The sequence below is a fragment of the Hyperolius riggenbachi genome, chromosome 5, assembly GCF_040937935.1.
Source record: "Hyperolius riggenbachi isolate aHypRig1 chromosome 5, aHypRig1.pri, whole genome shotgun sequence".
NCBI classification, from domain to species: Eukaryota; Metazoa; Chordata; class Amphibia; order Anura; family Hyperoliidae; genus Hyperolius; species Hyperolius riggenbachi.
In genome coordinates, this window is record NC_090650.1 from 56529209 (window position 1) to 56553607 (window position 24399).

The 24399-nt window shown below is 40.7% G+C and overlaps 1 protein-coding gene across 2 annotated transcripts in view; it reads left to right on the forward strand.

The window, feature by feature from the left end:
- The window catches only part of ODAD2 (outer dynein arm docking complex subunit 2), a 226279-nt gene that overhangs the window by 90597 nt on the left and 111283 nt on the right, over window positions 1-24399 (forward strand). For both annotated transcript variants that reach the window (XM_068235726.1, XM_068235727.1), the window contains exons 12-14: window positions 2038-2247; window positions 9560-9796; window positions 20836-20946. In XM_068235726.1, the coding sequence (XP_068091827.1) occupies window positions 2038-2247; window positions 9560-9796; window positions 20836-20946 (558 nt within the window). The remainder of the gene's footprint in view (window positions 1-2037; window positions 2248-9559; window positions 9797-20835; window positions 20947-24399) is intronic.

Genomic DNA, 24399 nt, shown 5'->3' on the forward strand with positions numbered 1-24399 from the left:
AATCACACCGGGCTTCACATACCTGGGCAGCAAGTGCACTATCATTCTGTGGGTCCCCAGTCCGGAGCTGGGAAAAAAGGGCGCATGCCGCTAGTGGACAAAAAGGGCGCCGCCATTCACTCCCATAATAAATAGCGTTTAATGGGCGCCGAGTAGGAAAAAAGGGCGCCGGAGCTAAATAAAGTTTATAAACGGCGCCCGGCGATGTTTAATGATTTATAACTGAACTTGTGGTGATTTACGTTTATAAAATGCACCCGTGCCGAATAACGTTTATGAAAATAATAAACATATTTATCTTCTTTAAATAATTAAAACATTATTTAAAGTTTTATCTCTTACTGTTTGTAAAACATTATTATTCACAAAATAAAGCGATCAGTACGTAACGTAAATTGCAAAATATTATTTAAAGTTTTATCTCTTACTGTTTGTAAAACATTATTATTCACAAAATAAAGCGATCAGTACGTAACGTAAATTGCAAAATATTTTTTGAATCCACAATTAGTAAAACATTATTATCCACATAATAAAGGGGGGTCTTAGGTTTAGGCACCAACAGGGGGGTCTTAGGTTTAGGCACCAATAGGGGGGTCTAGGGGTTAGGGGTAGGTACAGGGAGGGGTACTTAGGCAACAACAGGGGGGGGTCTTAGGTTTAGGCACTAACAGGGGGGTCTTAGGTTTAGGCACCAACAGGGGGGTTTTAGGTTTAGGCATTAACAGGGGGGTCTTAGGTTTAGGCACCAACAGGGGGGTTTTAGGTTTAGGCATTAACAGGGGGGTCTTAGGTTTAGGCACCAACAGGGGGGTTTTAGGTTTAGGCATTAACAGGGGGGTCTTAGGTTTAGGCACCAACAGGGGGGTCCTAGGTTTAGGCACCAATAGGGGGGTCTAGGGGTTAGGGGTAGGTACAGGGAGGGGTACTTAGGCAACAACAGGGGGGGGTCTTAGGTTTAGGCACTAACAGGGCAATTATAACAATTAAACATATATTATTGGTTTTTTTATAAACGTAATTATAAGTTTAACTTTTGAAACAGGGAAGATTAACGTTTTCACAATTTCCGATTTCATAAACATTATTTAATGATTTATAATTTTGTTAAACATTATTTGTAAACGAAATATAGCACACTATATTTATAAACCCTATTAATGATTAATTATTATTTAGAGTTTACACCCCGCGCCCTTTTTGTCCAGGCGCCCTTTTTGTACGTACGCCCCCAGTCCACCCAATAATCCACTGAAATAGAAATGAAGGAGGCACTGCATGGGCTAGCTAAACTTCAGATACACTACATGTTTCGGGGCTTCCTCCTTCTTCAGATCTACATGCAATATTGGAACACAGCAAACCTATGTACAATAGTGCACCACTTCCATAATAGGATGTCTACCCACAGTGGGTAGTCTTCAGTTATATGTAGTGCCCGGTATGATACAGACTTTTTACCCTTAGGGGGTAACCTGGACTGTGGTGTCACTTTGGTCAACTGACCAAGAGTAGGTCTACCTATTATGGGAGTGGTGCCCTAATTGTACGTACGTTTTCTGTGATCCAATTTTACATGCACATCTAAAGAAGGGGAAACCCCAAAACAGGTGGTCTGTACATGCAGATAGACACCCAATATATCAAGCAAGAACATTTTAATGAAATAAGCGTGCAGAGATTAAATCATACACAACCAACAGATAATGCAGCTTGCTTTGAACAGACAAAGATTACAGAAAATCAAAATACCATAGAGATCGTTGCAACTTAGTACAGACATTGACATCTTGTGGTTGCTTTACTATACTGCAGTTTAGGTAATTCTGTTGATACTGCCCACAGAAACAAGCTACTTGAAAAACTACTTTATACATAAATGCAAGTTTATCTAGCCACCTCCTTCATTTCCATTTCACGGCTTATATGCAGGCCGCATAATGACTTTTGCAGCTTTTTTTCTGTTAGTATTTATATAATATTGAATGTGTTTATTGTTTAATTACTGTAGCTGGTTTTTATTTCTATTCCTACTAGATTGGATCATTGAAAATTTTAAAGGAAATTAGTCACAATTCCCAGATCAGATCTACTATTGCTGACCTTGGAGGGCTGCAGACAATGGTGAACATACTTGACTGCCAGGACAAGGATTTGAAATGCCTGGCAGCAGAGACCATTGCAAACATTGCAAAATTCAGGCGAGCCAGGCGAACTGTGAGACAGTATGGGGGCATCAAGAGACTGGTAAGAACATGCTGGCCTGTTCTGGTAAATTCTGTATAATGACTGTTGTATGGAGGATGACAGGATACGCATAGAAGAATTGTTTCATAACTTTCTATACTGCTCACGAAAAATGTCACTGAACTGTACATTGTCCATCGTAATATACTATTTGGGGAGTTTCTCAAGAACCTTTGTAAACACCCCAAATCTCCATTACCTGGAGTTTAAAGCTTGTATGGATGGGGATCCTTCAGTTTCAGATGCTTGTCCAGTGTTTAAAAAACAGTTGTTTATTTAAGATAATCACTAGTCGTATGGGCTTTCTAAAGTGACAGACTGTATACTATGCTTGCTATGCCACTGTTTTCTGTAGCCCATGTAGGTGAAAAGATATCATGTGAGGCGCTAGGAGATTTTTCTTTCTTTAAATGCTCAAATTGTCCTGAGAAACTTGTTGCAATTTATGAGAGTTTTGTATATTTAGATCAGGGGTCCCCAAACGTTTTGGGTCGAGGGCCGGGTCAATATACTTCAGACTGCTGGGGGGCTGGAGTATACATAAAATGATGTAGAAGTCTTTGCGGACCAGACAGTGAAGCATACCCAGGTGACAACCTGCAGTGGACAGCAGTGTCACCTGATGTGGAATTTGATTGAAAACCAGCGAATTACTGCTTTCTGGCTGCCATGTGGATGGGTGGTGCCAGTACTGCTATTCTATATGCATACCACCAGTATTTAAAGATGTAGCTGACCGCCTCTATTATTAATATATTTTGTGAGTAGGGGCCGGTAAAAAAGCTTCAGGGGGCCACATTCGGCCCGCGGGCCTTAGTTTGAGGACCACTGATTTAGATCAATAAAATAACAGTTCTTAACCATACCATTGAGGTTTTGTTTTTGTTTTTTTGCCTGAGAGGAGGTAAGCTTATCTTTTCCTCCTCAGTTTTTAATAATTTTATTTCACTTTGGCACATCTGAACCACATACATAATCATACCACCTCGTGTGGAGTGTATTTCCCTTTGTTGTTTTGTCCATAACTGCAGAGAGCGACTTTCAACCGTGTGGGGTCAGGTGTGTTCACCCCACCAGCCTACTTTTGTGCCCCTGCCCTGGCACACAAATGTAGGTATAATTATTCACATCAACTTAATCCCTGTGTCCCAAACTTACTACAGTATCTTGGCTCTTGGTTTTCTTCTCCCACATCCCCCTCTCCCCTTTTTTCTACTTTGTGTTTATACAGAGCTGCTCACCATGATTTCTGAATGAATTTGATGAAATACTATACCTGCCAAGGCAGCTAATAATGCTGTTCTGTGAGCTTGGGGAACTTGTGATTTTTTTACATAAATGATGTTACTTGTGAACAAAAGCAAGTAGGATAACTCTATGTGCAATAAAGAGTAGGAAAACTAGCTTTTACTGTATGTTATGCCAGACTGTAATTCTGCGTTAACTTCTATTGTAGAAAATTCTATTTGCCCTCCAACCCCAGCAGCCTCCTCTCTCTGGTGCAAAAAGATATTCCATCCTAAAAAATATAATATAACCTCTATTGCAATGAAAACTTTTCACCCTCTTAACATAGCAACCCCCCCCCCCCCCCCCTACACACACACCCACGCACACCCATACACACACAATAATATTTTCACTGAAAACTTAGCATTACAAGTAATTGCATTGTCAATCAATGGGGCAATCTGGGAACGATTTACTGTATTTGTTATTCCACAAATCCGACTACAGTTTTGGTTATGAGCATAGTAGAACAATGTTGCATTGTTAGCAAAACCAATATGTTCTGGCCAAATATTCCTGAAGCTTTGAAAATACCTTGGTGGTTGGTTTTATATTATTTCAAAGTAAAAAAATACTTAATCTCAGAAGAACTGTAAAGTTTCTATACATTATATAGGGTACAGGACCAATGTTTTTAAGCCCAGTACCACGGCACAACCCTTCTGCACGCGCTCATAAAATTGACAGTACATGTCCAGTCCTACGATTATGTTTTGCCAGTTTTTAAAATTTCTGTTATTTTCATTACATCGGGATTCATGGCTGGCAGATTTATAACTTGTAAAGTTTATGAGCAGAATTAATTAATCATTGACGGCGGGGAAGTATACTGCATTAGCGCAGGCCCCTCCCACTTTTGGCCCAGGCTTCTAGCTTTTCAATAAGTAATTTTCCAGTTCCATAACTCAGCTCCATTTGAAATGCTTTGGAGGAATAAAAAATTCCATTTCAGATCTTTAAAATGAATATCGGGAAGGGGGGGCCGGGGGAGTCTGGAATGTGACTTTCGTGGGTATGTTCAGCATCTGGAAAATGCCATTTGTTTTAGAGACATTTAATAAAAATTAATACATGCCTGATGAGAAGACAGTTGTATTTCATATAAATAAAAACAGCCACTAGTAAGCTTTCTGTGCAACTAGCAGAGACAAAAACAACAACTGTATGTTGAGCTCAGATCTGTAGTTTATTGAGTAATCACTTACAGTTTTTATGTAATACCTATATACATATTACATATAAGTATATATCCAGATTTATCTTACATAACAACAGAATCCCTTCCAGGATTGATATATGCATTCTCAAGATTTTAGCGATTGTCAAGAACTAGAAAACACCCAATCACAGCTCTTTGATTAAGTTTACTTTAAAACATTTAAAAAAATGGATATCGCTCTTTACTTGCAGTGCTAGGGTCCCCGGGTTCATATCTGGGTCAGGATATAATCTGTGTGGAGTTTGTATGTTCCCCCCATGGTTGCGTGACTTTCTTCCGGGTATGCCGGTTTCCTCCCCCATCCCAAAAACATGCAGGTAGATTAATTGGCTCCCCAAAAGAAATTTGCCTGAAACCACAATAGTAACATGAGATAATGACTGTCTATGGTAGAGATTCAAATAGGAGCTTCTCTAAGGGACAGGACTATACACACTCTGGATTGATGTAGCCTGGCGGGGATTGGGACCCGATCCCTCGGGCAACATTGCTGGGCCGAGGCTGTACAGATGCATAGTTAGCCTACAGGCTGACAATGCGTTCTGCAGCAATCCAGGGGGCAGAGGGCCAACAAAGCGGTGCAGACGTGACATCATATGGCAGGTGGGGGAGCAGTTAGAACAAAGCTATCAGCCGCCACTCTGCCAAGTTGAGTCTCCTGGCAGATCGCTGGCAAGGTGGCAGCTGGGGGCTGCTGTACAAATGCCGGATTATCATAAGAGGTGGTCAGTATCGGCCACCTTAACCGACTTTAATCTGGCATGTGTACAGGCCTTTAGTGTGCTGACTTTATACACCATCTAAAGCACTGAGGAAGAAGTACTATACAAATACACAATAATAATAATAAATACATATCCTGATGATATCATCATTATACCCCCACTACACTATCCAAGCAGCAGGGTGATTGGGATTGATTGGATACTATATTACACTTCCAATGGTGCCCAGCAGTGGTTGCGAACCACTGATGCCCTGATGACAATGTTGATTCCCGATGACTGATGTGTCAGTTTTGCTAGTTATCACATAACAAAAAAATAAGTGGAATCACAGTAACTTACTTCCATTGTTGTCCCAAAAATTGTGGCAAAAGTGGACTGAAATGTAAAAGTCTGTTTAAGACAAATTACAAAATTACTGTATTTGTTAGGCTATAGGGATAAGAATTACCGGATTCCGATTTTGTCAGAATACCAACTTTCCATAAGGTTTTCTAACCTATTACAGAGTTTCTTCAATTGAACAAATTAACCTTCTAAGTCAATTGCAAGCACTCAAATATGGCGTTGTCACCAAATTTCATACATATTTCAAAGCCACTTATGGGAATGTCATAATAAAAACAATAAAAAAAAAAGATGCTGCCTTGGTGGCAGGGACTCCTCCTGCACTAGTGTTGGTGTTCGAATTTGGGATCATACATTTGGAAACCCGAATCATGCCGAACACCCCACGTCACCACCCAATCTAATGGACAGGGTCATGCGGAGGTCACTCACTCTACACTTCACATGACTCCGATGCTCAAAAAGAGAAAACACCAGAGTCATGTGAAGGGCGATGTGGACCACAACCGTGTGATCCTGTCCACTAGCTTTCTGTGCTGAATTGCTGTGTTCGGCATAATTCGACTTTCCAAATACAGGATCCGGAATTGAAACACCAACACTATCCTACACATTAAAGTTTTGTCAATTCCAAGTCAATCCCATTGAAGTATAAGGCATTGAAAAATGAATTGCAAGCTCTCAAACATGAAGTTTTGATATGTATGTCAAGGCCACCTTAGGGTATGTCATAATAATAATAATAATAAGACACTGCCCTGGTGGCAGGCACTCCTCTTTCACATTTAAGGTGAACCCGAGGTGAAAATAAACTGATGAGCTAAACAATTGTATGTATCCTCTTGCTCCTTAAAAATTACTTTTTTTAAGATATCCAATGATTTTTTTCATGTTTAAACATTTACAAAGTAGATTGAATGTTTTATTGTCTCTTTGGCAGCCTATTAACTGTCCCAGCGTTAAAATACATGAACTATTGACCTTATTCTATCTCTCTCTGCCCTCATGAGTTATATTTTACCAGGAAAACTTTTATGGCTGTAATTTGCTTATCAGTGAGGCTTTCCATATTCCTAACAAGACTGAAGCTGTCACTCACATGTCATAATTTTGTTTCTTTCAGACAGCAGAAAAATGATGCATGATTTTGGGGGGCAGCATGCATTACTTACTCACAGGGGGGTGCTCTCTTGCCTGCCCCCCATCTATTCACACGTCTCCATCTTGCATCTTGCTACTCGAATACAAGTCGACCTTGTGTATAAGCCGACTCCAATATTTGACCCTCTTAAGCTGGAATATTTTATTGGCTCGAGTATAAGTCTACCCAGCAAAGTTAATAGCTCACTTGGGGACCAGGAAGAATCAACGTCTGTACTCGGGGACCAGGCGAACTTAATGACTGCACTGCATAAAGTATTGCAGCCTCCTGTCCCTTAAATGCAGCCAATAACTCCTCTGGGCCTCCAAGTGCAGCAAAGATTCACTCCCCTTCCTGCAGCCCAGTTCCCCCTCCCCCCACCCTTTCCTTGTTAATTGTTGTGGCCAGAACTTTCAGGCAGGGGTCACACTTGTCTTTCAGTTTCTACACTTTTCAGAAAACTGAAAGACAAATGTGACCTCTACCTTACAACAGCTAATGTAATTTATAGAGAAAACTGACAAATTGCGCAAGATGTCAGTTTTTTTTTCTGCATGCGAAATCTGCATTAAAGTGTGACCTAGCTCATTGATTAATATGAGTTCTCAGTTGAAGTCAGTTTTTCTGTGCAGAAAACGCGTACGAAAGCCGGTAAGTGTGACCCCTGCCTCAGACCTGTGCTTTCTTGGCATTTGCTTTATCAAGTGTCACTTTCCACTGGGTAAATTGCTGCAAATGAGAATGTCACTAAATAGCACACACATTACTCAGTGTGTTCAGTGTTGCCAGTGACTCATGTATAAGGTGACACCTATACTTTTATTATGTGAGTCAGATGTAAATTTATAGACCTGTTGATGTCCTACGTCCCCATGCATGCCAGGAGATGTAGTCCATTAATGTGACTACATCTACTGGCTGTGAGATGTAATCAAAATTATGGACTTAATTTTCTGGCATGCAAAGCAGTGGCCAGTGCTTTGAACTGTGGTTCTGTGGCACACAAAAAGTTGGAAGTTCGTGTATAGATGGGGTTGCTAGAGTGCAGAGCTCGGTAGGGAAGTAAATGTTCCCTGTCCCCCCAACACACACGATTTATGAACCTTCCTTAGGGGGAGTCTTGTTTGATTTCTGTTAAGCTTGGAGGTGTAATCTCCACAGTCAGCATGCAACACATAAGCTGACGTGAAGGAGGTACACACACCAGCACAAGGAATCAGGATATCCCCAGTTTAGTGGAGGAGAGGACTGACTTCAATAGGAGATTGTGGTGCACAGAGCCGGTGCAGATCCGAACAGCCACAAACAACACTTTCGTAATAACGTCTCAGCGCAAAGTAGCGCTGAGCGCATAAACCAGGACTGAGGAGATCAGGACAGGTAGACAGAATGAACGCCTGCTTAACTAGCCACTACTTAGTGACAGCAAGCGTCCACAACAAGACAGACTGGAATGAGGCAGCCAATGCGTAGCAGCGATGGCGTGCCTCACAAAGACAGGACAGGATAGCCAGGAAATAGGAGGATCAAGATAGATGAACGTAACACAGACAAATATACAATAAGTATGTTTTCCTAGCGTATTACAATTACAGCTATCAATGAAACTATTTGTAACGTCTGACTAACATATGTATATATCGGCAATGAACCGATATATGACATAAGCAGGAACACTGACTAGCACTGGAGCAATACAGGGAACAGGACTCAGAAGGATTCGCTATCTCTTCGCAGAGATGAACGCAATCCACAAACGGTAACAGGACAGGATTCAGAAGGATTCGTTATCTCCTCGCAGAGATGAACGCAATCCACAAACAGGACCAGGAGCAGGATACTAGCTCAGCACGGGTGATCACGATACGCGCAAACTACCAAAACGTGCTGGAAGGCTGACTAACTGAACACAGGAAATAAACAGTTCGTGTACGTATATATCAGCGACACTGATGTATCAATGTAACACGAATACAAGGAAAATAACAAAATGCGCAAGTATGCGTATATATTGGCGATGAACCAATATATGACACAAGACAAACAGAGTAACAACTTCTAGAACAAGAGCAGAACTAGGAGGACTCGCTGACCCCTTCGCAGGAGTCAGCGCAGTCCACACGGACTAGGAACGAGGTGGGGCACGAGCAGAGTAACAGACAGAATCTGAGACTATGGTAGCCCATCAAGCATTGCAGGAAGCAGTTCTTTATACTGAGGTCATCCAATGGGAGCAGACCTGCAGATTCCCACACAAGTGAATGGTAATTAATCACAGGCTGACAGCAGGAAAAGGCAGACAATGATATGCAGCCCGCAGGAAAGGGATTGCCCCTCCATTGCAGCAGACAATGTTTGTTTACACAAAAGCATATTAAACTGTCATTAACTTCAGAGCGACTGCAGATGGAATCAGCAACTAGTTTAAGTGCAAACCAAACTATGCAAGCAAATGCATGTAATGACATCAGAACTGCTTGGGTTGCAATACCACTGCAGCCAGCAGTAAACGCTGCAGACATGATCATAACAATTTCTTGTTGGATTCTGTTGCTCAGGTCCGTTTAACTTTATCATCTTGCCTTTAAGGTGGGACTATTGGACTGTGTTCCTATGAGATCCTCTAACCTAACTCCAGAGCAGGAGAAGGATATCGAGGTGGCGCGGTGTGGAGCACTTGCACTGTGGAGCTGCTCTAAAAGCACAAGGAATAAAGAAGCCATTCGCAAAGCTGGAGGAATCCCACTGCTGGCAAGACTGCTCAAATCTCCCCATTCAAACATGTTGATACCCGTGGTGGGCACATTGCAGGAATGTGCTTCAGAGGTAAGTACCTATACTTGCCTGTGCAAGCAGCTTCATTATGACAGATTGATTAATGCGTGTCCTAAATCTTCATTGTGTACTGCAGCAAATGGAAAATGGACTAGTTGCTATGGCTTGGTCCAATTTGCGAATCTGACTATCAAACTTAATTGGCTGATTAAATTATTGAATCTGCACGTTGTGGTTCTTGTTTTTTTTTATATAATATAGTCATAGGTGTCACCACCAGTAACCAATATGCCCTGATATATGGTAGTGCACTTCATGTCTTGCCTTTGGTTTTATTATACCGTATATACCTCTGCATCAAAAGTGGGATGTGTTTATTTCATAAAAACAGTAACAATAAATGAAAAAGAAAGAATTATTTATGGAATTTAAAATGTATATTTAAAAAAAAGTTTTTGTATAATTAACTTCAAAATTATTTGAGAACTTTTAAATCTTGAAAAGAAACCAAATTAATTAATGTAATTTCTGTTCAGGTAGAATATGTATTTTTTTTTTCATTAGATTAAGTGGAAAATATTTTTTAAGGTTTTTTTAAGTTAATATTAAATACTTTAAGGGGAAATGTTAGGATTACAGCAAACCTGAAGCGTAAAAAAAAACCTTATGATATAATGAACTGTATAAGTAATGAATAGAACATTAATAGCAAAGAAAAGATAATCATAGAATAATCATAGCAAAGAAAAAATAATCATATTTTTATTTTCAGTTATATAGCTTTTTTATAGCATTGCATCATTCTGTCACAGTTGAAATGTTAAACAACAGCCTGTCTTTTAAGCTATAAAACAAAGCAGAAATAATAACCCTTTGAACTTTCCTACAGTAAAACCTTATATCAAGCTGTCTCTCACTGCTTCTTGGATGTTTATCCAGTTCACCCCCAAGGGTTTTACCCTAATAGACCAGAGCAATTGTCACCTGTCAGGGCTCCTACCTTTTATTCCCTAATAACGTTATTACTACTTATCACAACAAAATGATCTGTACCTCATTGTTTTCGCCACCAATTAGGCTTTCTGAGGGTAGTACATTTTGCAAAGAATGTTTTTAACCTAAACTAGTAGACCCAGCCCGTTTAAAAACAATCTCTAGGTCTACGGCCGCCGCCGCCAGTGCGCAAGTGCGCGCACACTGCGCACACAACCGCCGTGCGCCCGCACCGCCCACCTTGCTCGGCTGCACCTGCCCACCTCGCACGCCCGCACCCGCCCACCTCGCACGCCCGCACCCGTCCACCTCACTTCACCCGCACCCGCCCACCTTGATCGCCCGTCCAGCTCCCTGGTCCCAGCTGTCAGTTACTGCGCACATGCGGAGTAACAAAAACCCTGGGACACAGGGACAAAACTGCTGGACGCAGCGACAGTTAGCTTTTATTAGGTAGGATGCATTTTAACAGGAAAAATAAGAAAATAATGGAAAAAATTATTTCTTAGTTTTCGGCCATTATAGTTTTAAAATTAAATGTTCTCCTGTGGATAAAACTGACACATTTTATTTGCCCAGTTGTCCCGATTATTAAACTGTTTAAATTATGTCCCTATCACAATATATGGCGACAATATATTATTTGGAAATATAGGCTTTGTTTTTTTTTTGTACGGTCCATAATTACAAGCCCCTATGAAGTAAAGTAAAAGTAATTTTCCCTCATAAAATATAGATTAAAAAAGCTGAGTCCCTAAGGCATCTATTTATGTATTTTTTTAAACTGATTTTTTTTTACAAGTGATTTTTTTTTTGTATGTATGTATGTGCCTGATGTGTTATACTTTTTGGCCACAAGATGGCGCTAGTGAACACTTTCCGTTTGATAGGAAGTGTTCACTTTTTGTTTACATTTAACTACACTGTGATGGCTTCCTGTTTTATGAATGGACGTGGCCACTGATCGCGGTCACGTCCATTCATTCCAGGCATTGTGATTGGGTAGAGGATTGCTCGGTCCTCTTCCCCAATCACTGAACACCGAATCCCGATGGAAACAGGGGTGGGAGTGGCGCGCACACGTGCAGAGTGGCGGCGGGAACGAGCGACTTAATAGAACCTCCTGTTGCCGTTAACAGGCTCAAACAGGACTATTTAATAAGTCAGGATGCCATTAACTGGTTAAGTGCTTCCAAAAACAGGACTGCATTCGACCCAGTTGGGTTAGAGGGCTCAGAGAAGCTCTTTGGCATAGTTAACAACTGAAGTTTTTTAACTCTTCCTGTACTGAAGACAATTTGAAACACCTTTCTTTGCTACTTATGTTCTATTTCTTAGCTGTACTACACATACAATTCATTATGTCATAAGTTTATTTTCACTTCAAGTTTGCTTTAAAATCAAACTTCCAAACAAAAAATGGAAAGCCATCTGACAAAATAAAACATTTTGTAAATACCTTTTTTAAGATGCTTGAGTTGAGTCCATGGTCAGGTGACTGCTGTTGGACTCTCTTCTTGACCCTCTTTAGTTTAGACCACCAGTACACTACACTTTGGTGTTCTTTGTTTTGCTTTTAGTCTGGAGAGCCTAATTAGACGTTCTTTTTTGATTGAATAAAACAGAAAACCAGTGTAGTTTCCACTTAAACATAAAATATAGCCAAAATAACTAAGGTAATCATGTGGTGGAGGGGATAAAGTTTTCTTTTTGATTCTGAAGATCCTATTTAATTGTTTTTCTTTCATTTAAAAATACATAAAAAGGATAGTTTCCATATATAGATTCATTTTAGTCAGATATCAAAATCTGAAAATACAGTATGTGGTCAATAAAGAATGATTAAATGCATTAAAAAACTAGACTATCTCTAATTGTCAACATCATCATGTAATCCCATTCACTAGCTACTCGCACAGTGAGTGAGGGCTTAACTACTTCGGGACGGCAGACTCTGGCTTCTATAAGGACCAGGGCTTTTTGGTTGTTTTTAATCAGTACTTCCTGATCACTGTGATTGGCTAAGTGTAATCAAGAGGTCAGGAACCAATGAAAAGGGCTCCTGACTGAAGAACAGAGCTCAGCTGTCTTTGGACAGCTGAGTTCTGCACCAGCGGGCACACGTGATCGTGTCCTCTGCATGGGTGCCACCGGTGTTAAAACTACACCACATCAGGCTTAGGCAGCCACAAGTGTGGCAGGGTTTTCACATTTGGCAGTCCAGAACCAGTTATAGGACCACAAAAAAATTAAAAATATATAATACATATAAGATGTACATTTCTCCCAGAGTAAAATACTCTATACATTACCATGTTGCTGTCACCTACAGTAAATACTGTATATTCTGGCATATAAGACTTTTTAATCCTTGAAAATTTTCTGAAATGTCAGGGGTTGTCTTATACGCCGGGTGATATGCCCTATCCCAGGGGTCCCCAACTTTTTTGAGCCCGGGGCTCACTATCCCGACCGAAATTTTCTCCGGGGCCCCAGGGGGAAGGAGGGGGGTTGGTATGGGTGTTGGTTTAGGGGGCGTGGTTAGCGGCGGCAGCCCCCCCTTTTTTCCATGATTTTGAGCTTGTATATAGGTAAGTAGGTATCTAGGTATAGTTGCCCCCAGTATAGGTAGCTAACACAGTTGCCCCTGTATAAGGACTATAGTTGCCCCAGTATAGTTAGTTAGGTGGTATACTTACCCCAATATAGTTAGTATAGTTACCCCAGTATAGCTAGTACAGTTACCACAGTATAGCAAGTACAGTTAGCCCAGTATAGCAAGTACAGTTACCACAGTATAGCAAGTACAGTTAGCCCAGTATAGCAAGTACAGTTAGCCCAGTATAGCTAGTACAGTTACCACAGTATAGCAAGTATAGTTAGCCCAGTATAGCAAGTACAGTTACCACAGTATAGCAAGTATAGTTAGCCCAGTATAGCAAGTACAGTTACCACAGTATAGCAAGTATAGTTAGCCCAGTATAGCAAGTACAGTTACCACATTATAGCAAGTACAGTTAGCCCAGTGTAGCAAGTACAGTTAGCCCAGTGTTGCCATTACAGTTAGCCCAGTGTAGCCAGTAGTTACCCCAGTATAGCTGCCCCAGTGTAGCTAGGAGAGGTGACCTCTCCTCCCCCCGCGGCCGCCGCTCCTGTTACCTTATGAGCGGGCGGTCGCTTCCTTCCTTATATTCCCCATAGCTCCTCGTTTCAGCATCTCGTATTACAGCAGTGCTTCCTGAGTGGCTGCTGTAAGGAAGGGAAGGAAGCAGGGCAGCGGCTTCCTGTAGCGGCGATCGCCGTTTCCATGGGAACCACTGCCCTGCCTCCTTCCCTCCTTACAGCAGCCGCACCGGAAGCGCTGCTGTAATAAGAAATGCTGCAAAGAGGAGAGGGGCTATGGGGAATATAAGGAAGGAAGCGGCCGCCCGCTCATAAGGTAACAGGAGCGGCGGCCGGGGGGGGGGAGAGGGAGAAAGACCAGATCCGCCGCGGCCCCTCAGAAATCTGCCCACGGACCACCAGGAGGCCGCGGCCCCCAGGTTGGGGACCTCTGCCCTATCCTATTATCGCCTCTCAGATCTCGCTGCTGAGGACTGTAGTGAAGCGGCGCAGGAGCACATGTGTGAGATCTGAGAGGCTGAGAAGGAGGTAAATAGGATACAAGGGCAGGCCAGACAGATGAAAGAGGTGTGTTTTATGGGCACAGCGCAATCTATTCTTCCATACCTCTCTGATAAATAGGGAGAGCTGACCAATCAGCTTAGGGAGAGGGAGAGTTGACCAATCCAACCAGTCAATACCCTGTATAGTGTTATATACTGGGTACCACATACAGTACAGAACCAGTATCTGTTCATACATAGCACCAATATATGATTTTTTAACATTTTTATTTGGTGTGCGTTGGAAGAGGGGTAGTCTTATATGGCAAGTATATCCCAAACTCTATATTTTAACTGAAAAATTTGGGGGGTCACCTTATACGTCCAGTCGTCTTATACACCGGAATATACGGTAGTTAAAAGCGGAAAGATCTGACAGGTTTTGGACTAGTCCATCTCAGGATTCTCAGGATTACCTTTATTCTTTACAAAAGCACTCCCTGGAAAGGATCTATAGAAAGATTTCAAACAGCTTCCGTAATTATTTGTACACTATTTTGGCAGCTGGACTGATCAACTACAATTCGGTTAGTGCTTTTGTGAATAAACAAATAACTGAGAATCTTCAATGAGCATGGACTAGTCAAAACCTGACAGATTTGTAAATTTTTCACTACCTACTGAAAGCAACAGCGACATAGGAAAAAAGTAATGTATAGTGCATTTTACTCTGGAAGAAATGTACATTTTATGTGAATTATTTTTAATTTTACATTTTTTTGCGATAGTTGTCCTTTAACTGTGAGACAATCATTTTCTTCCTAATTCTGAGTGTGGTCAGTCTTAACAGTGGGAATTTAATTACAAGAGAAGAAAGCAACTTGATGACTAGCACCTCCCACCAGGCGCGTAGCAATAGGGGGTGCAGAGGTAGCGACTGCATCGGGGCCCTTGGGCCAAAGGGGCCCCGAAGGGCCCTCCCTCAACTACAGTATTAGCTCTCTATTGGTCATGTGCTCATAATAATCACTTCTATAGATACTATGAATAGTGGTAATCATTAACAAGCTGCCCCCCATCCCCTTCTTGCACCTCTGACACTGTAGTTGCCATTGGCAGGTTTTGGTACGCCGTATCAATTGTTATGTATAGAGTGCTTGGGGGGCCCCATTGTAAAACTTACATCAGGGCCCACAGCTTCTTAGCTACGCCACTGCCTCCCACCATCAGCCCGGGGGAGTGGCTTTGTCATGTTGGTCATTTGCAAAGCAAGGAAATAAGAAAACACAGTGCTACTTATTCTTGCTGAACCTCCTGGCTTTGTGTTGTAGACTAGAGCCATATAAACCAAAAAAACGACTGTACAGAATTTAAAATCGTTTGGATTGTTATATATTTCACATGTACAATATTTCATATGAACATTTACCTTTCGGCCTGAAGTCCCAAGTTAAACCCGTTACCAAAAAAAAACCCCACCAATACGCATTGTAGACTAAAGCGTAATTTTAAACAGCTTAGCAAATACAAGAAAGTAAAATTTGATTAAAAAGGTCAGATGGGAGCGTAGATTTTAAAATGCTCCTCAAGTTTATATTCATAATATTATTATAGTATAATATCTAGCGAAAACGTTACCTATCAGTCGATTTTCTCTTGGCACAAGTCTAGTGTGTAATTGTGGTTTTATATTTTTATGTTTTTGACTTTTCTTCCCCCTGAAGTGCATAAAACGAGGCTAGTATATTTTTTTACATTAAGTAACCAGGATCCAGCTTTCCACATAAGCTCTAAATGCGGTGTATCGGAAGGTTACCGTCCCCAGATACGCCGAGGATTAAACATCTGTGCAAAATCTAATTGAAACTTCTTCTGTTAAATCCTCCATTAGTATTTATTACGGAATAGCCAGTTATAAGGTTACCAGCCAAGCAGTATGGTCTTCTGATTAACCTTTTGTTTGGTACTTAAATAATTAAACCAGTATGGTGATGTCAGATTTGGACGGTTTTCGGCAGACAATTTCAGCCCGAACACTTTTATTAAGCAATGTAACGTGATAGCGGCTCATACACTTTTTTGTGCCATTAGCATATTATGAACCTATGCTTAATGTGTTAAGATATGTATTTGTATAGTATACATTGGCATGGTTTTTACACAGGGATTTGCCTTAGCTTTATTACCCTACGAAAACAGAACAGAATGAGTTTATTACTATTGATTTATAAAGTTCCAACATATTCTGTGGCACTGTACAAAGTAAGAAAGAAACATGGGGTACAAAATAATACAGACAAATGGTATACACCAATATACAAAATCTAGAATTAGTGACAAAATACGGAATCAATATAGAATTAGTAATTACAGTGACAAAAGTAACCCGATGAATAAAATGTATAATGAATTCCAAGACACAAAAGGGTAAAAGAGCCCTGCCCTTGCAAGCTTACAATAGGGGTGGGGGGGGGAATCAAGAGGTTTTCTTCAAAACCAATAAACGGTAAGGCCTTGTACACAGGGGCATAGCAATAGGGTGTGCAGAGGTTTTGACCGCATCAGGGCCCTTGGGCCAGAGGGGCCCCGAAGGGCCCACTCTTAACTACAGTATTAGCTCTCTATTGGTCCTGTGCTCATAATAATCACTTCTATAGATACTTTGCATAGTGGTAATCATTAACTAACTGTTCCCCATCCCCTTCTTGCACCTCTGACACTGTAGTAGCCATTGGCAGGTTTTGGTGTGCCCCATCAATTGTTATGTATAGAGTGCTTGGGGGGCCCCATTGTAAAACTTGCATCAGGGCCCACAGCTCATCAGCTATACCACAGCTTGTACACACCAGCCAATACTCTACTCACTTCCAACAGAGGCACCATCCAATCAAAATAATAGAACTGTCAATTGACAGGAAGTGAATACTTCTGTTGCCCGCTGAAAAAAGCCAGTGAACTAATTTTTAAAGGTCAAAGGTGGTAAAAGCAAATCAGTCATGCAAATATCATACTATGTTGATGCACAAATAACCAATAAATATAATATGACAGTAACAAGAAATATGGTATATTTGGACGATTGTTCCTTCGTACAGTGGCTGGATAGTGTACTGGTTTGTACTCCCTTTGACATGGGAGACCAGGGTTTCAATCCTGGCTAGGGTCAGTACCTATTCAGTAAGAAGTCCTTGGGCAAGACTTCCTGACACTGCAGGACATCCTCCCAGTGGCTGCAGCTCTTGAGCACTTTGAGTCCAACAGGAAAAAAGTGCAATACGAATGTTTGGATTATTATTATTATAATTATTATTACACAAGTGTACTTTTGGCATTCCCATCTGAGTGGTTATTGAACAGAATTATTGATTGCCTGAAATGTTGGCTGGGGACCTGCTTGTTTTAAAGTACAAAGCCTAGATGCTTTTAACATATTCTTAAAACAGTAACTGTATAATACCCTGGCAAAATAGGGTGCTTAACCACTTCAGCCTACAGCTTCGAAAATCTTATGCATCCGAGCAATGTTCACCTCCCATTCATTCGCGAATAACTTTATCGCTACTTATCAAAATTAATTGATCTATATCTCGTTTTTTCCGCCACTAATTAGGCTTTCTTTGGGTAGTACATTTTGCTAAGAGGCACTTTACTGTAAATGCATTTTAACAGGAAGATTAAGATAGAAATGGAAAAAAATCATTATTTCTCAGTTTTTGGCCATTATAGTTTAAAATTAATACATGCTACAGTAATTAAAACCTATGCATTTTATGTGCAAATTTGTCCCGCTTATTACACCGTTTAAATTACGTCCCTATCACAATTTATGGTGCCGATATTTTATTTAGAAATAAAGGTGCATTTTTTCAATTTGCGTCCATCACTATTTACAAGCTTATAATTTAAAAAAATTTAATAAGAAACTCTCTTGACATGTATATTTAAAAAGTTCAGACCCTTAGGTAACTATTTATGTAGTTTTTTTTTTTTTTAATTGTAATTTTTTTTATTTTTTTTAATACAAAAATGTATTTGGGTAATTTTAGTTTGTGAGGGAAACTGCTAATTTTAGATGTAATATAATGTATTTTTTTATTTAATAAAAGTATGTGGGTGCAGTTTACTATTTGGCCACAAGATGGCCACATTCAAAAAATTCCTGGATGCGAACAATGTCGCATCTAGGAACTAAAATGAAGACAAGAAGTTTCCTGGGGGCAGAAATACCACGCTCTCTGATGAGAAAGCGTCGGTATTTCTGCCGGGGACTTAGATCGGTGAATGGGAATTACATTCCCATTCACTGATCGGGGGGGCAGCGGGAGCGCGCTCGGGCGCGCGCCCGATCGCGCGCACCACACGGCTGCAGCACCACTGCCTATCTGGACGGATATATGCGTCCAGATATGGCGAAGTGGTTAAAGGATGCGCTTATCTACATGCGTTACGATGCAGTAACTGAAATGAAACAAAAAATGTATAAAAGGAATACATAGGCCTCAATTCACTAAGCTTTATCAAACACTTTATCAAACATTTGATAATTTACCTCATGGGTAAAATATAATTTTGAATTCACTAAGGTGTTATATATTTATCTAATGTTTTATCGATAAAACGTTCAATAAATCTATAACACCTTAGTGAATTCAAAATTAGATTTTACCCATGAGGTAAATTATCAAACGTTTGATAAAGCGTTTGATAAAGCTTAGTGAATCGAGGCCATAGTTTACAAGTCCAATCTCACACAAAAAAACCCTAAAAAGAAATACCTCAGACTGCACTTGCCCTTGGTTGTTCTGAACACTGAAGCTGCTCTGCTATTGTTCACTGTTGGTATAGCTCAGGAGTGTCAAACTCAAATACGAAGGGGGCCGAAAGTTAAACACTGGAGCCAAGTCGCGGGCCAACCTCATGGCCACTTACCTCACTTGTAAAGTTCCCTGGTATCTAATGGTCGCCCTCCCTCCCCATACAGTTCCCTGATATCTAATGGTCACCCTCCCTCCCCTATACAGTTCCCTGGTATCTAATGGTCGCCCTCCCCTATACAATTCCCTGGTGTCTATTGGTCCTCCCTCCCCTTTGCAGTTCCCTGGTGTTTATTGATTTCCCCTCCCTCCCCTACACACTCCCCTGGTGTCTAGTGCTTTCCCCCTACCTCCACATGTGGCTTCCCTGGTATTCTACAGCTTCCCGGGTGGTCTAGAGTGGGCCAAGTGGGGAAACCAACTGGGGGCCAAATCTGATGGCTTTGAGGGCCGGATTTGGCCCACGGGCCGGAGTTTGACATGTATGGTATAGCTACATACTGCCAGATACTCTCCTTTTTAGTATGACCAGTGATATCTGCCTTCACAGTCACAGGAATTTTGAGAAGACAGAGTGGTTTTAGTTGAGAAAGCTGCTATCCTCTAACCTTTCCGTGAATTCTTGTGACCAGGTGCAGCATTTGATTAAAGGATAGTTGCCAGGACTCAGAAGCAGCCTGAAGCAGCATATATATGCTATAATGCCCCTTTAAAGCTCCTTTTAGGTATTAATAGCTAGCAGTAAACTAAAATGTAAAGATCACTTTTAATACAACTAATTTACAAAATGAGTTGTGAAGCATTGATACATATCATAGTCCCGTGTAGGCTCGTAGTATCAGAGCTTGGTTTTTTGTCTTTGTTTTTTTTTTTTTGTTTTTTTTTTTATTTGAAAGAGGCTTCCTAAGTGTCTAAGTCCAAATAGCATACTTTGTTGGGAGCCCATACGATGGCTTCTTCCAGTTCCAGCGGTGTTCATTCCTAAAGGCTACAAACGTCTCAGAGGGATTTGGTCTGTGCCTTACCCCTTGCAGTCTAAACAGAAGGTTAATGCCATTCAAACAGAGGTAGCCCCACCCACAGAATCTGCAGTCTGCCTGAGCTCAGCTGCTACTGGTCATGTGATTAAATTTTTAAAGGCAACCTAAAGTCTAATATAAACAAGTCAGTTTTACTTACCTGGGGCTCCTACCGGCACCCTGCAGTCGCCCTGTGCCCGCGCTGGGACTCAACGATCCTCCGGTACCCCCGCCACAGCTCAGTTTCTATTTTGGCGACTGAGCCTGTTGATAAGCACTGCGCCTGCAAGGTCTGTGGCTAAAACTGGCTTTTTTTTATTAATCTTTAGGTTCGGCTTACGTTAGGTAACATCTGAGCACTTTGACTGGCAAAATGTTCAATACTTTTATTAAGCTCTCTGCCTGGAGATGGGCTATAGAATATCCCTTACAGCAATTGATGTGATTAGTTCTATATTCTCTATAAAATGTGACAAAAAAAAGAGAAAAGAGTCAGCATTCCATCATAGTATAAAATACATTATGGAGCCTGCCTGTCTCTAAGATTGTTAGTTGATAACATTTTATGTCAGTACAAGTTTGCGTTAAAATATGTAGAAGTGCAAAACACAAGCCAAGAACCATTATTTTGTTTTTCTTTAACATCTCCGTTTTCTCAGCCAAGTTACAGAATTGCAATTAAGACAGAGAGGATGATTGAAGACCTTGTGAAGAACCTAAACAGTGAAAACCAAGAGCTACAGATGCATTGTGCCAGTGCAATCTTCAAGGTGAGTCTGCTTTCTGGGGCGGATTGTTATAACGCTGCTATTCCCATCCCTGAAGAAGAATAACAGGAATCTTGTATCTCTTGTATTTCATTGTGATGATGTACAGTATTTATTATTATGGAGATTATGGATGTGTGCTGTAGTTTTGCTTGGCTGTGAAAAGTAGCAGCGTGAACTCTGCCAGATGACCTCATAAAAGCAAAAGCTGAAACTTGATTGTTTAAAGGGAGCTAAAATGTATTTAAAAAGAAGAATGGAAAGAAGATTGGCTGCAACTGTAGGGTCTGTTCAAATAAAGGGTTAGTAGCTGATTGTATTAAAGCTCCATGAAGCCTTAAAGTGACACTGAAGCAAAAAAAAAAAAAACTGATATAATGAATGGTATGTGTAGTATTAATAGAACAATAGTAGTAAACAAAAGAGTCTCATATTTTTATTTTCAGTTCTATAGCTTTATTTTTATAACATTGCATCGTTCTCTAATATTTGCAGCTTACAAACTACACTCTGTATTTTAACCTTTTCATCTTGAAGGATTTTTCCTCTCAAAAAACCAGAGCTATTATCACCCGTCAGCGCTCCTTCCATTCATTCATTTATAACTTTATTACTACTTATCACAACGAAACAATCTGTATCTTGTTTTTTTTCGCCACCAATTAGGCTTTCTTTGGGGGGTACTTTTTGCTAAGAATTATTTTATTCTAACTCAGTTTTAATGGGAATAATAAGAAAAAAATTGAAAAAAAATCATTATTTCTCAGTTTTCGGCCATTATAGTTTCAAAATATACTTCAAACAGTCAGGAGCACCACTATAGGCTCCGAGTAGAAGGTATAGGTGTGCCAAGATCCTCACCCCGGTACCCAAGGGGTCACAACATCCGCTTCACATAAAGGACCGGCACCACACCAGGTATTTTATAGCTCTTCAAGGTTTAATCAAACAAACATGTTAGCAACGACAGACTGCTGTTTCGACCCTCCTGGGCCTTTGTCAAGTTGCAAGAATGATTCTTGCAACTTGACAAAGGCCCAGGAGGGTCGAAACAGCAGTCTGTCGTTGCTAACATGTTTGTTTGATTAAACCTTGAAGAGCTATAAAATACCTGGTGTGGTGCCGGTCCTTTATGTGAAGCGGTTATAGTTTCAAAATAAAACATGCTACCGTAATGAAAACATACACATTTTATTTGCCCATTTGTATTGGTTATTGCAACGTTTAAAATTTTTCCCTAGTACAATGTATGGCGCCAATATTTTATTTGGAAATAAAGGTGCATTTTTTAAGTTTTGCGTCTATCCCTAATTACAAGCCCATAATTTATAAAGTAATTGTAGTATACAGTTTTTGTATACATATTAAAAAAGTTCAGTGCCTAAGGTAACTATTTATGTATTTTTTTTTAATTGTCATTTTTTTAATTAAAAAAATAAAAAAATGGTAACTTTAGGGGAGTGTGGGAGGTCAGGGGTTAATAAAAAAAAAAGTAACTAGGGATGATAAACTGAAAAAAAGGGGGGATGTAATACTACAATTTGGCCACAAGATGTCCTCAGTGGTGACTTCAGCTCCGTACTGTTAGTACGGAAACGGAAGCACTACGTGCACGGGATTCATGAATGGCAGAGCCGTTTGAATAGATGGCTGCAGCCATTCACATGGGGAATTAGATCAATGAATAAGATTTGTTTTCCCATTCATTGATCTAGCGGCCGGCGATCCGCGGTAATGAGTGGTGGTACCGAGCGCAGGGGTGGGGCAAGTGGGGGGATGCGGTGGGTGGGACGTGGTACCTACGCCCCTGCACAGAATTGTGGCATTTTGCAGGGGCGTAGTTACTCGTCCTGGGGGAGGGGAAATGGTTAAACTATGAAACAGAGCTGAGCTAATGACCCTTTGAACTTTCCGGCAGTAAAACCTTAACAAACAAGAAACATTGTGCTTCAGAAACCAGCACTGTAGCCGGCCAAGCTTGGTTGGAGAGCTCAGAGAAGCTCTTTTGCATAGGTAACAACTGAAGTTTTTTAACTCTTACTTTACTGTAAACATTATGGGACTCACATCTGTGCTACTAATGTTCTATTTCTTAGCTGTACTACACATACAATTAATTATATCATACATTTATTTTCACTTCAGATTCCCTTCAAAAGTGCTCCTACAGGAGTTTTTGTACCATCTCTTGGCCCATCCATAAAATGTGCTCCCCATATTTGTTGGGCTTCCCAACTTTTTTTGTGAAAGGGTATTTTTATTTATTTTTTGCTTAGAAACAAATTTACAGCAGCGAACAATTGCCGTAACAAAAACAACAGTCCTGGTAACAACTTTACAAGGCATAGCCCCATGACCCTTTCAGAACCGTGGGAGTCCTGGTCTGGTTGCCCCTACTCCCCTTGAAATCCATATTGTCATGTAAACAGCTGTATGATTGTACAATTTAATCGTCTAGCTTCGGCTTATAGGATGAAAGCCACTTAGACCAAATTCTCCTAAACTTTTTGTGGCTTTTACGTTTAGTATGTAGTTGGTTTATTAAGGCTAATTCCTTATGATTGTAGGCTACCCAGTTCTTTTTCAGGGGGCTTCCCAAGTTTGCAATGTGATATCACCAACATCCAAGCAGATCACACATTTCCTATCCTTTAAATGGTATCTGAACTGACATGGCATGATGAGAAAAACTTAAATGTACCAAGCATACATATAACTAGGATGTGGTCCTTTATTTCTCACTGAAAGGGATAAGAATTCAGCTATGCAAATTACAGTTTCTCTCTAGTGGGACCTATAGTGTAAAGGTGGCCATATATCAGGCGACTTGGCGGCCGTTCGACCATCCGATACGATTATTATAATCCAAATCGGATAAAAATTGGGGCCGCCAAGTGCATTTCCCCGATCCACTATGCGACCAATTTCGGGCCAAAATTAGACGCATTAATCAGTCGGACATGCTGCATGACGGAGCAGTTTCTGGTGGGTGGGTTAAGAAGGAGAACAATGTGCTCTGATAGGAATTTGAAACAATGACCATATGTGAGTATGCTAACGCTCTTCTGTATCTGATCGATGTCAGATCTGAATATAGATCTGATCACTTGCTCGAATATTATTATTTAGTATTTATATAGCGCCGACATATTACGCAGCGCTGTACAGTGTATATATATATATATCTTGTCACTAACTGTCCCTCAAAGGAGCTCACAATCTAATCCCTACCATTGCCATATGTCTATATTATGTAGTGTAAGTACTGTAGTCTAGGGCCAATTTTAGGGAGAGCCAATTGACTTATCTGTATGTTTTTGGAATGTGGGAGGAAACCGGAGTGCCCGGAGGAAACCCACGCAGACACGGAGAGAACATACAAACTCTTTGCAGATAGTGCCCTTGCTGGGATTCGAACCAGGGACCCAGCGCTGCAAGGCGAAAGAGCTAACCACT